Source organism: Oncorhynchus masou, unplaced genomic scaffold, assembly GCF_036934945.1.
Source record: "Oncorhynchus masou masou isolate Uvic2021 unplaced genomic scaffold, UVic_Omas_1.1 unplaced_scaffold_7855, whole genome shotgun sequence".
Lineage (NCBI taxonomy): Eukaryota > Metazoa > Chordata > Actinopteri > Salmoniformes > Salmonidae > Oncorhynchus > Oncorhynchus masou.
Genome location: NW_027014325.1, coordinates 1 through 13771, shown reverse-complemented (window position 1 = coordinate 13771; position 13771 = coordinate 1). Strand labels below are relative to the sequence as shown.

Below are 13771 nucleotides of genomic sequence, written 5' to 3'. Positions count from 1 at the left end.
ATTCTCCACTCAACAGTGTTGAGGTCTGGCCCCATTCTCCTTACTCAAGCAGAGTTGAGGTTCTGGCCCCATTCTCCACTCAAAAGTGCTGAGGTCTGGCCCCATTCTCCACTCAGTGTTGAGGCGGTCTGGTCCCTGATTCTCCACTTCCAAACAGTGTTGAGGTCTGGCTCCCATACCTCCACTCAACAGTGTTGAGGTCTGGGCTCCATTCTCCACTCAACAGTGTTGAGGTCTGGCCCCATTCTCCACTCAGTGTTGAGGTCTGGCCCCGTTCCACCTGGTGTTGAGGTCTGGCCAGCTTCCACTCAACAGTGCTGAGGTCTGGCAGATTCTCCTCAACAGTGCTGAGGTCTGGCCCACTCCAAGTGCTGAGGTCTGGCCCCATCTCCACTCAACAGTGTCTGAGGTCTGGCCCCCATCTCCACCTCAGTGTTGAGGTCTGGCCCCATTCTCCACTCAACAGTGTTGAGGTCTGGCCCCATTCTCCACTCAACAGTGTTGAGGTCTGGCCCCATTATCTCCACCAAGGCAGTGTCTGGAGGTCTGGCCCTACCTCCACTCAACAGTGCTGAGGTCTGGCCCCATTCTCCACTCAACAGTGTTGAGGTCTGGCCCCATTCTCCACTCAACAGTGTTAGAGGTCTGGCCCCATTCTCCACTCTATGTTGAGGTCTGGCCCCATTCTCCACTCAACAGTGTTGAGGTCTGGCCCTCACTCTCCACTCAACAGTGCTGGAGGTCTGGCCCCATTCTCCACTCAACAGTGCTGAGGTCTGGCCCCATTCTCCACTCAACAGTGTTGAGGTCTGGCCCCATTCTCCACTCAACAGTGTTGAAGTCTGGCCCCATTCTCCACTCAACAGTGTTGAGGTCTGGCCCCATTCTCCACTCAACAGTGCTGAGGTCTGGCCCCATTCCTCCACCTGCCACAGTGCTGAGGTCTGCCCCATTCTTCACTCAACAGTGTCTGGAGGTCTGGCCTCATCTTCCACTCAACAGTGTTGAGGTCTGGCCCCATTCTCCACTCAGTGTTGAGGTCTGGCCCCATTCTCCACTCAACAGTGCTGAGGTCTGGCCCCATTCTCCACTCAACAGTGTTGAGGTCTGGCCCCATTCTCCACTCAACAGTGCTGAGGTCTGGCCCCATTCTCCACTCAACAGTGTTGAGGTCTGGCCCCATTCCTCCACTCAACAGTGTTGATGTCTGGCCCCATTCTCCACTCAACAGTGTTGAGGTCCAGCCCCATCCTCCACTCAACAGTGTTGAGGTCTGGCCCCATTCTCCACTCAACAGTGTTGAGGTCTGGCCCCATTCTCCACTCAACAGTGTTGAGGTCTGGCCCCATTCTCCACTCAACAGTGCTGAGGTCTGGCCCCATTCTCCACTCAACAGTGTTGAGGTCTGGCCCCATTCTCCACTCTAACAGTGTTGAGGTCTGGCCCCATTCTCCACTCAAAAGTGTTGAGGTCTGGCCCCCATTCTCCACTCAACAGTGTTGAGGTCTGGCCACATTCTCCACTCCAACAGTGTTGAGGTCTGGCCACATTCTCCACTCAACAGTGTTGAGGTCTGGCCCCATTCTCCACTCAACAGTGTTGAGGTCTGGCCCCATTCTCCACTCAACAGTGTTGAGGTCTGGCCCCATTCTCCACTCAACAGTGTTGAGGTCTGGCCCCATTCTCCACTCAACAGTGTTGAGGTCTGGCCCCATTCTCCACTCAACAGTGTTGAGGTCTGGCCCCGCAAGACGAGTTCAAATGTGAGGGCCTGGTGAGGTGGGGACTCACCCTGTCTGTGAGGGCCTGGGGAGGTGGGGACTCACCCTGTCTGTGAGGGCCTGGGGAGGTGGGGACTCACCCTGTCTGTGAGGGCCTGGGGAGGTGGGGACTCACCCGGTCTGTGAGGGCCTGGGGAGGTGGGGACTCACCCTGTCTGTGAGGGCCTGGGGAGGTGGGGACTCACCCTGTCTGTGAGGGCCTGGGGAGGTGGGGACTCACCCTGTCTGTGAGGGCCTGGGGAGGTGGGGACTCACCCGGTCTGTGAGGGCCCTGGGGAGGTGGGGACTCACCCTGTCTGTGAGGGCCTGGGAGGTGGGGACTCACCCTGTCTGTGAGGGCCTGGGGAGGTGGGGACTCACCCTGTCTGTGAGGGCCTGGGAGGTGGGGACTCACCCTTTTTTTTATTTTATTTTTTTATTTATTTCACCCTTTATTTAACCAGATAGGCTAGTTGAGAACAAGTTCTCATTTGCAACTGCGACCTGGCCAAGATAAAGCATGAGTGTGAACAGACAACACAGAGTTACACATGGAGTAAACAATTAACAAGTCAATAACACAGTATGAAAAAGGGAGTCTATACATTGTGCAAAAGGCTGAGGAGGTAGGCGAATAATTACAATTTTGCAGATTAACACTGGAGTGATAAATGATCAGATGGTCATGTACAGGTAGAGATATTGGTGTGCAAAGAGCAGAAAAGTAAATAAATAAAAACAGTATGGGGAAGAGGTAGGTATAATTGGGTGGGCTATTTACCGATAAGACTATGTACAGCTGCAGCGATCGGTTAGCTGCTCAGATAGCAGATGTTTGAAGTTGGTGAGGGAGATAAAAGTCTCCAACTTCAGCGATTTCTGCAATTCGTTCCTGTCTGTGAGGGCCTGGGGAGGTGGGAGGGCCTGGGAGGCACCCTGTCTGTGAGGGCCTGGGAGGTTGGGACTCACCCTGTCTGTGAGGGCCTGGGGGAGGTGGGGACTCACCCTGTCTGTGAGAGCCTGGGGAGGTGGGGACTCACCCTGTCTGTGAGGGCCTGGGAGGTGGGGACTCACCCTGTCTGTGAGGGCCTGGGAGGTGGGGACTCACCCTGTCTGTGAGGGCCTGGGGAGGTGGGGACTCACCCCTGTCTGTGAGGGCCTGGGGAGGTGGGGACTCATCCTGTCTGTGAGGGGCCTGGGGAGGTGGGGACTGTCTGAGGGCCTGGGGAGGTGGGGACTCACCCTGTCTGTGAGGGCCTGGGGAGGTGGGGACTCACCCTGTCTGTGAGGGCCTGGGGAGGTGGGGACTCACCCTGTCTGTGAGGGCCTGGGGAGGTGGGGACTCCACCCTGTCTGCAGAGGGCCTGGGGGAGGTGGGGACTCACCGTCTGTGAGTCTGGGGGAGGTGGGGACTCACCTGTCTGTGAGGGCCTGGGGAGGTGGGGACTCACCCTGTCTGTGAGGGGCCTGGGGAGGTGGGGACTCACCCCTGTCTGTGAGGGCCTGGGGAGGTGGGGACTCACCCTGTCTGTGAGAGCCTGGGGAGGTGGGGACTCACCCTGTCTGTGAGGGCCTGGGGAGGGTGGGGACTCACCCTGTCTGTGAGGGCCTGGGGAGGTGGGGGACTCACCCTGTCTGTGAGGGCCTGGGGAGGTGGGGACTCCACCCTGTCTGTGAGGGCCTGGGCACGTGACTCCCGCTCCTCCTCTCAGCGTGACTCTCAGCCAGCTCATTCTGCAGGCGAGACACCTCCGCCCTCAGCTCCACCGCCCTCTCCTCCTTCCCAGCCATCCAAACAGCGCCCGCCTCCATCCTGGTCCTAGACAACCCGCCCCAGAGACCTCAGGAAGCTGGGGGAGGAATTACAAGTCAAACAACTCACATCACTGAGGATGTATCATGGTCCAAACACACCAACACAGTCATGAAGAAGGCCGGTACCGATGCACCAAGTCTGGAACCAACAGGACCTGAACAGCTTCGACCCCCATGAGACTGATAGTTAGTTGAATAGTAACCAAACAGCACGACCCCCATGAGACTGATAGTTAGTTGAATAGTAACCAAACAGCTTCGACCCCATGAGACTGATAGTTAGTTGAATAGTAACCAAACAGCTTCTACCCCCATGAGACTGATTGACTCAGTACTGGTACCCTGTGTATATAGCCATGTTATCGTTACTCATTGACTCTGTACTGGTACCCTGTGTATATAGCCATGTTATCGATTACTCATTGACTCGGTACTGGTACCCTGAGTATATAGCCATGTTATCGTTACTCATTGACTCGGTACTGGTACCCTGTGTATATAGCCATGTTATCGTTACTCATTGACTCGGTACTGGTACCCTGTGTATATAGCCATGTTATCGTTACTCATTGACTCGGTACTGGTACCCTGTGTATATAGCCATGTTATGTCGTTATCATTGACTCAGTACTGGTACCCTAGGTATATAGCCATGTTATCGTTACTCATTGACTCAGTACTGGTACCCTGTGTATATAGCCATGTTATCGTTACTCATTGTTGAAGTCAGCATTTCCTGTTAGTCTCCACCTGTTGTTGTTAGTCTACACCTGTTGTTGTTAGTCTACACCTGTTGTTGTTAGTCTCCACCTGTTGTTACCAAGCATTTCACTGTTAGTCTCCACCTGTTGTTTACCAAGCATTTCACTGTTAGTCTCCACCTGTTGTTGTTAGTCTCCACCTGTTGTTGTTAGTCTCCACCTGTTGTTTACCAAGCATTCCACTGTTAGTCTACACCTGTTGTTTACCAAGCATTACACTGTTAGTCTACACCTGTTGTTACCAACATTCCACTGTTAGTCTACACCTGTTGTTACCAAGCATTCCACTGTTAGTCTACACCTGTTGTTACCAAGCATTCCACTGTTAGTCCACACCTGTTGTTACCAAGCATTCCACTGTTAGTCCACACCTGTTGCTTACCAAGCATTCCACTGTTAGTCTACACCTGTTGCTTACCAAGCATTCCACTGTTAGTCTACACCTGTTGCTTACCAAGCACGTGACAAATAACATTTTATTTCATTTAGGGCTGGGCGGTATACCGTATTTTATGATATACTGGTATTGATGCACGGACCGTTTTTATTTCACCATCTATAACGGTATTTGAATGTTTGGTTAAATGTGATACCCCGTGTGTAATGTCCATTTTTAGTTTTAATTTACTCCGCTACTTGAGTCATCTCTCCCTCCCCTTACCTCTTTCCACCCCCCCGCCCGTCACTCAAGGAGTCATCTCCCTCCCTCCCTCTCTCTCGCTCTCTCTCTGTCTCTCTCTCTCTCTGTCTCTCTGTCTCTCTGTCTCTCTCTCTCTCTGCCTCTCTCTCTCTGCCTCTCTCTCTCTGCCTCTCTCTCTCTGCCTCTCTCTCTCTGCCTCTCTCTCTCTGCCTCTTTCCTCACCCCCGCCCGTCACTCAAGGAGCACACTTCAGTCTGCATGGTCAACACAACACAGAGAGAGACTTGTATTCAGTCTCCATGGTCAACACAACACAGAGACTTGTATTCAGTCTGCATGGTCAACACAACACAGAGAGAGACTTGTATTCAGTCTTCATGGTCAACACAACACAGAGAGAGACTTGTATTCAGTCTTCATGGTCAACACAACACAGAGAGACTTGTATTCAGTCTGCATGGTCAACACAACACAGAGAGACTTGTATTCAGTCTTCATGGTCAACACAACACAGAAGAGACTTGTATTCAGTCTTCATGGTCAACACAACACAGAGACTTGTATTCAGTCTGCATGGTCAACACAACACAGAGAGACTTGTATTCAGTCTGCATGGTCAACACAACACAGAGACTTGTATTCAGTCTGCATGGTCAACACAACACAGAGAGACTTGTATTCAGTCTGCATGGTCAACAACACAGAGAGACTTGTATTCAGTCTGCATGGTCAACAACACAGAAAGACTTGTATTCAGTCTTCATGGTCAACACAACACAGAGAGACTTGTATTCAGTCTGCATGGTCAACACAACACAGAGAGACTTGTATTCAGTCTTCATGGTCAACACAACACAGAGAGACTTGTATTCAGTCTGCATGGTCAATGCAGCACATGCAACTACTGATGCTGTTTTCACTTTTGCTTCTTAATATAAAATCCACCAGTGTTCTATAGTGACACTATTAGTTTGTGTTTTTCTACATCGCAAACAGCTAGTTTGTCTTTTTCTTAGCAAGTTGGACCTAAATCATGTTAGCCACTAACGCTAACCAATTAATACATTTTTATTTATTTATTTTACCTTTATTTAATTAGGCAAGTCAGTTAAGAACAAATTCTTATTTACAATAATGCCTAGGAACAGTGGGTTAACTGCCTTGTTCAGGGGCAGAGCGACAGATTTGTACCTTGTCAGCTTGAGGATTCAATCTGCAACCTTTCGGTTACTTGTCAACACTAACCACTAGGCTACCCTGAGTAAGATATAATTAGCTATACAGTGCCTTTGGAAAGTATTCAGACCCCTTGTCTTTTGACACATTTTGTTACGTTATAGACTTATCCTAAAATGGATTTTTGAAATAATTCCACCACTATCTACACACAATACCCCCATAATGACAAAGCCAAAAACAGGTTTATAGACATTTTTGCAAATGTATTAAACATAAAAAACAGAAATAACTTATTTACATAAGTATTCAGACCCTTTGCTATGAGACTCTAAATTGAGCTCAGGTGCATCCTGTTTCCATTGATCATCCTTGAGATGTTTCTACAACTTGATTGGAGTCCACTTGAGGTAAATTCAATTGGACATGATTTGGAAAGGCATACACCTGTCTATATAAGGTTCCACAGTTGACAGTGCATGTCAGAGCAAAAACCAAGCCATGAGGTTGAAGAAATTGTCCAAGTAGAGCTCTGAGACAGGATTGTGCCGAGGCATAGATCTGGGGAAGGGTACCACAACATTTCTGCAGCATTGAAGGTCCCCAAGAACACAGTGCCCACCATCATTCTTAAATGGAAGAAGTTTGGAACCACCAACAGTCTTCCTAAAGCTGGCCACCAGGCCAAACTGAGCAATCGAGGAGAAGGGCCTTGGGCAGGGGAGGTGACCAAGAACCCAATGGTCATTTTGACAGAGTTCCTCTGTGGAGATGGGAGAACCTTCTAGAAGGACAACCATCTCTGCAGCCCTCCACCAATCAGGCCTTTATGGTAGAGTGGCCAGACAGAAGCCACTCCTCAGTCCTCAGTTGCCAAAAGGCACCTAAAGGACTCTGACCATGAGAAACAAGATTCTCTGGTCTGATGAAACCAAGATTGAACTCTTTGGCCTGAATGCCAAGTGTCACGTCTGGAGGAAACCTGGCACCATCCCTATTGTGAAGCATGGTGGTGGAATCATCATGCTGTGGGGATGTTTTTCAGTGGCAGGGACTGGGAGACTAGTCGGGATCGAGGCAAAGATGAATGGAGCAAAGTACTGAGAGATCGTTAATGAAAACCTGCTCCAGAGCACTCTGGACCTCAGATTGGGGGCGAAGGTTCAACTTCCAACAGCACAACAACCCTAAGCACACATCCAAGAAAACACTTGTCTCTGAATGCCCTTGAGTGGCCAGCCAGAGCCCAGACTTGAACCTGATCGAACATCTCTGGAGATACCTGAAAATATCTGTGCAGCGACGCTCCCCATCAACCTGACAGAGCTTGAGAGGATCTGCAGAGAAGAACAGAGAAGAACATGAGAAACTCCCCAAATACAGGTGTGTCAAGCATCAAACTCAAGAAGACTGGAGGCTGTAATCACTGCCAAAGGTGCTTCAACAAGGTGCTTCAACAAAGTACTGAGTAAAGGGTCTGAATACATATGTTAATGTGATTTTTTTGTGCGTAATAAATTAGCAAAATCTCTAATAACCTGTTTTTGTGGGGTAGTGTGTATAGATTGAGGTAAAAAGCGATTTAATCAATTTTTAGAATAAGGCCGTAACCTATTAAAATGTGGGAAAAGGAAGTCTGAATACCTTCCAAAGGGACTGATTATACCAGTGATGTTGTAAACCTAAATCAAAGAGGAACACGCTAAGCAAGAATATGTTAACTTCATGAAGTAGCTAAGTGAAAACATGTAGCGAAAAATTATAGGGTCCCCTAGGAAACACTGTGGTTCCTACCCTGTGACAATAACTACTCCCTGGCATTTGAATTTGTTGTCATGTCAAATTGTATTCGAAGTGCCCACTTATAACTATAGAATTAAAATAATCATTATTTTCCACGGTTCCAACAGTTCACCCAAGTGTTTTGCTCTAAATCACAAGTCAAATTGCAATTCCAACATGTGTTTAAAAATTGTTTGCCCATATCGTCCTACGTGGCAGTGTGGAAATGATCTCACATGAGTGCAGGAAATGCAGAAATAGATTTAAATGCTGAAAATAATTTTGGGTTGAAGTTTAATTGAACAGTATATAACACTCATAATGTACAGTCAGTATGTGTTGCCACCCTAGGGTCACGCACTACTCATAAAGAACATGTTTAACTTTTATTACTCTAAAACATAAAATACCGTATAACCGTCTAATAAAAAAACACACAATATGATATTTTGTCCATATCGTCCAGACCGAATTTGATTTGTAGTGCGTCAGGTCAGAACATGTTGACAGTGAGTAAAACTCCAATACATTGTGAGCCTCCTTTATTCAGCAGGTCATAATGTTATAGATAAGTTCATGTTAGAGTTCAGCAGAAAATGAATTCGTAAAGCAGAACCACATCGATAAAAGGCGAAACATTGAAGCAGGCAGAACCCCATAGACCCAGAGTTGGTTAGTAGCGAAGATACAGTAGATGGCTAGCTTTAAAAACTCAACCATGACCCATGTTTTTATGACCTTTATTTAACTATGCAAGTCAGTTATTTAAGAACAAATTATTATTTACAATGACGGCCTGCCCCATCCAAACCCGGCGGCGCTATGGGACTCCCAATCACGGCCGGATGTGATGCAACCAGGATTCGAACCAGGGACTGCAGTGACGCCTCTTGCACTGAGATCGCTTCGCCAAGATCAGTAACGTAGCATAGCAAGGTAGTTCTGACATGGAGAGATGAGCCCCTATAATCAGCTTGCAAACGTTAACGTTAGTTGGCTATCTAGCTAGAGCTAGTTTGCAGTCAGATGAATCATACTCTAAACTAGTTAGCTAACAATCAAGATAGCAAGTAGACAGCTCTCCTACCTTTAAAAGCAGATCCTTCGAAACATACTGTGAATGTAAACAAACGCTTTCTGTAACAAATGAAACATATGCATGCTATTTATTAAACTCCTTTTGGTGATCCTAAACACTTCCTCTGAACAGGATTCAAAACAGTAAACTTTACCTCTTAACATAAAAACAGAGGAACCATGCAGACGCTGCTATGTAAAAAGAAAGAATACATGCACGCAGACAGCGCCACCGTGAGGCCCGGAGAGTAATCTCTAGTTTAGTGGATGGTGTGGGTGTCCAGCAGGTGCCACAGTTCTACCAGAGTTGACCGTTTTTGGTTCTACCACAGAATTGACCGTTTTGGTTCTACACAGGAGCCAGATAATTCTCAGAATGCAGAATATTCTCGGTTGAAATTTCCCTTATTGAAAAAGATTGCAGTCAGAGTGCAGTATACCTGCAGATACGAGTGCAGTATAGGAACTATTCAAGTGGGAACAGGTAAATGAAACTGCTAGGTGACTTGGCTGTGTCTAACCTCTACACTAAGTTCACTAGAAAGATTTGTTCGAACTGCACATAGCTTCTCTCCGTAGAGGGAATGAGTTTCTACCACTCAGGGGTTCGTATTGCATTTGACAATGTAACAAGTAAAATCAAGAGAATTCCTGCAGGTATTGAAAAAGTGTAGGGTTTCAGTCATTGAAAAACAGATTATTTTTGTGAAATGACTAATAGCTAAGCGTCCTTTAATTTATGGCTACGACTTACCGTCCTTTCTAGACAGGTTGATGGTAGGCTGTTAAGATAAGAATGGGTTCTTAACGGACTTGCCTAGTTAAATACAGCCTCCAGAAAATGCTCAAGAATAAACACTAACAGGTGACAGCAGCCCTTGCTGGAAGTACTGTAGCTTCAAACACAGCTGTCTCAGAACAGATTTGCTCAACTTGCTCTGTGTGAAGTGAATGACCAAACAGTTAATTACCATCCATGTACTTTTCCTATTTGATAAGATGTGCGGTTTGAAATTTCTTAAAGTGGCCTAGGAAGACAGCAAGTCTTTCAGCACTCCTCATACAACAGCCAAAAGGAACAAACAAGGTAGCTGAGTACCAAACTATATTTATTGTATACAGTAGTAAAAGACAATGTACAAATCATTAGAGCAACATAAGGACTAGAGTGGACCCGTGCTGCCTACTCAAGTCCACCACAACAGTCTGAAGGCAGGTGGGAAGATTCATCAAGTCTGATTAGAAACAAAAAGGTCAAAGGTTGAAGTCATGGTGGATTCCCTTTTATTTTGTCACAAAATATTGAGGGATGGGCTAAAACCAGGAGCTCAACGACTTCCCTTAAATCTGTGTGGAAGGGGTGAGGGGGTAGAAACCAAACAGACATGTGAACGGTAAGTTGCATTCTTTCAAGCGATGTTGAAAATAGACCTGAAACTCTTTTACATCATAGACGTTTCTGTTCACTTTAGTAAAAGCCTTTGTTCCAGAGACACAAAGCAATTCAATCTAATGGCACCAGCAGTAGAGCACCCCATTCACCAATATTCCAATACACACTGTACAGGTTTAAAATTACAATTGATCACTTGGACTGCATATTTTGCAAAATGTACTTAAAAACAGCAGACAAAAAAAATATATAATTTTGCATATTATGAGACCTGTTCAACATTAAGTCCCTGAACCTATGGTAGATTTAATGTGTCCCAAATGGCACCCTATAGTGCACTACTTTGTTAAGTGTAGAGCACTGTAAGAGGAATAGGGTGCCATTTGGGACAAAGCCTGAATGAGTTGAACCCCCACATCCCCATTGTGTGAAACAAACACATATTCTCCAAAACAAGCAGTTTATAGTCCATCCTCAATATGAATATAAACAAGACATGTGGATTGGTGGCATGAAATCCAGCTTGAAAAGAACAAGACCATGGCTATGAGCAGAGCAATCACAAAAAAAAGTGGGACCATTATTTAATAAAAAAAAGTTGCTGCTCATCAACTGTGTTTCTGTCCTCAGAGGGGAGCGCCTCAGAGGGTCCATACACCTTTAAGAGAAGCCTCTGAGGGGAAGGAGCCTCCTCCGGTCTGTTGTTGAAATACATCAATAGTATCCTCGTCTTCCATCTCAAGCTGCCAACACAAATACATAGAATGGTCAGTGTACTTGTAACTCCATCTGTACATGTTATAACTTCTGGATCTTTTACATTATAGAGGACTACACCAGAAGTGAGTGTCACCGACACTATTTGCAGGTGTGTCGGTCTCGTTGATTGGCTGTCCGTCAAACCTAAACCGTATCTGTCTAATTGACAAACCCTGAAATAAAAGATGAGGGGAGAGAACAGTCAGGCTCATCTAGCAAGTTACTGCGGTCAGGGGTTGCCCTGCTGAGGTTGTACAATCAGCCTCAAAGCTTAACATCGTCTTATACGAGCAGAAGAGTAGACAGATGAATGTAAACGTTAAGGACAGCCTCACCTGTCTTTCGCAGTACGCCTTCATCAGCTTGCTGAGCGGAGTGTGCCTTTTAATTTTGAACTGGACTACTGACCCATCTTGACCTGCAACCTTAAGGTTGATGTGGTCATTTTCAGTCTTCACTCCTTCCTGAAAAAACAGTGGGGAACAGGTGCATTTCAGAGACAATAGCTCATTGTTTATATCAAATCAAAAATCATATTTTATTGGTGATATAACACATGGTTTAGCAGATGTTAATGCGAGTGTAGGGAAATGCTTGTGCTTCTAGTTCCGACAGTGCAGTAATATCTAACAATTTCACAACTACCTAATACACACATCTAAAGGGGTGAATGAGAATATGTACATATAAAAGTATGGATAGAGCGATGGACCGAGTGGCATAGACAAGATGCAGTAGATGGTATAAAATACTGTATATACAGGTGATATGAGTAATGTAAGATATGTAAACATTAGAGTGACATTTAAAATGAACCGTGATTGAGTCTCCAATATGGGCAGCAGCCTTTCAATGTTAGTGATGGCTGTTTAACAGTCTGATGGCCTGAGAAGCAGTTTCTCAATTTCTCGGGCCCAGCTTAAAAGCTACAGTCTAACAGTTAATGTTATGCATTAGATGGAGCAAACTTTTTGGCTGAAATTAAAGCATCTCGACGGGCATTGTAACATGAAGATGTTAGCTAACTAGTCACGGCAACTCCATCTAATAAAACTACGTTAGCTACCATGGGTTGTATTTTAATGTACCTTCATTTTAGCAGAGTCCCATTGGGACAAAGTGTCTCTTTTGTAAGGGAGCCCTGCATCGCACAATTACACAACATTGTCACAAAAAACGGCAGTGTATGACGAGCACAACAGCACTGGTAGGTTGACGAGTTCACAGTCTGTCGGTGAGTTAATATCTCGGTGTCAAACATTTGTGTTTAGCCTTTGTAGCTAGCAATAGTTTAGCTAGTTAGCTCTAACAACAAGAGCCATGCTAACCTAGATGGCTAACTGGTCAGCCATCAGTGGGGCGGCAGCTCCAGCTAACGTTAGCACGCTAGCTAGTTAGCTCATAAAGCCGCAGAGTGATAACGCCGTTGGTCTCTACTCCAACGGGCGCAGAAAAGTCACAATGGCGCGGTTTCACTGAAAACCATCACTTTACAAAAACAGGAATAGATAAATAGTACACTACATCTATCAGATAACTGGCTAGTTAACCCACATTTTCTACATGCAAAATGTCCACAAATCAAACAACCTTTGTTTTCTCTCTTACCCGCTCAAATCGGAATCTGGCAACCTACCGTTATCTCCAACATATTAGTACGCTCGACAAGAGAAATACGGAAAATATTCAATCACACACACACATTTCTTACCTTTGGCTTTTCTTCAGACATTGTGTAGCTAGTTAATGCTCTGATATGTAACTAATTTACAGACAGATTGCTAAATGTTTGCGCTTATTTTACCCCAACTCTCTCCGTCTTCTGTTTGACGAGGAGCGAGCATAGGGGGGTTTTAAAACTCTAATTGGTTCACTGGGTCACGTGTCTATATATTTCTTTCGTGACCGTGCTCACGCGAAGCGCGCAAATCGTTTTAATGCGCGCTCCCGTGAATTAAAAGCTAAATTCGACAGCTTATTCTCTCACCTGGATAAATGTATGAAGTGTGTAAAGATACATGTTCGTTAATCAATGAAGCCTCTCGAAGATGTTTGAGCAGTGGCAATCATAGACTAATGTACACTGAACAAAACTAGAAACTCAACATCAAATCACATGTTTATAAAGACCTTTTTACATCAGCAGATGTCACAAAGTGCTTATACACAAACCCAGACTAAAACCACAAAGCATGGCTAGTAGTTAACCAGAACAACACCTAAGCTAAAAGAGACTGGGTCGCATACGGAGTGTTGAAATGTCAGTGCTGTGCTGAACATTCTACCTGAATGTGTACAATTTTAATATTTGCTGGCAGTCATTTAAAAAACGTTTTCTGACATTTGTGCCATCTTAACACAACCCTGGTGTTCTTCTCTCATTAAATCTTTTGTCCTGCACCCAAATGAAAATATATTTCAGTAAAACATTGATTGATTATTAAAACACTGCAAAGAAAAAACCCCTCCACAATTTTCCAGAATGAATATATATGGACAGTTCCAGTCAAGAAATCATCAAATCACTAAATCAAATTCAGTTTCCAAATAGGTAAGCAGCATACTGGGGCGGCAGGGTAGCCGAGCTCCTTAGGGCTGTGTTCCTAGT

The 13771-nt window shown here is 45.7% G+C and overlaps 1 protein-coding gene across 1 annotated transcript; it reads right to left on the bottom strand.

The window, feature by feature from the left end:
* Nucleotides 1–10102: 10102 nt before the first annotated feature.
* On the bottom strand, nt 10103–12999 carry LOC135537461 (small ubiquitin-related modifier 3-like). Its single transcript, XM_064963616.1, has 4 exons — nt 12875–12999; nt 11452–11627; nt 11262–11370; nt 10103–11147 (listed from the first exon to the last, which is right to left on the bottom strand). The coding sequence occupies exons 1-4, from the start codon at nt 12893–12895 to the stop codon at nt 11046–11048; spliced, it is 408 nt and encodes a 135-aa protein (XP_064819688.1). The 5' UTR covers nt 12896–12999; the 3' UTR covers nt 10103–11045.
* Nucleotides 13000–13771: the final 772 nt, after the last annotated feature.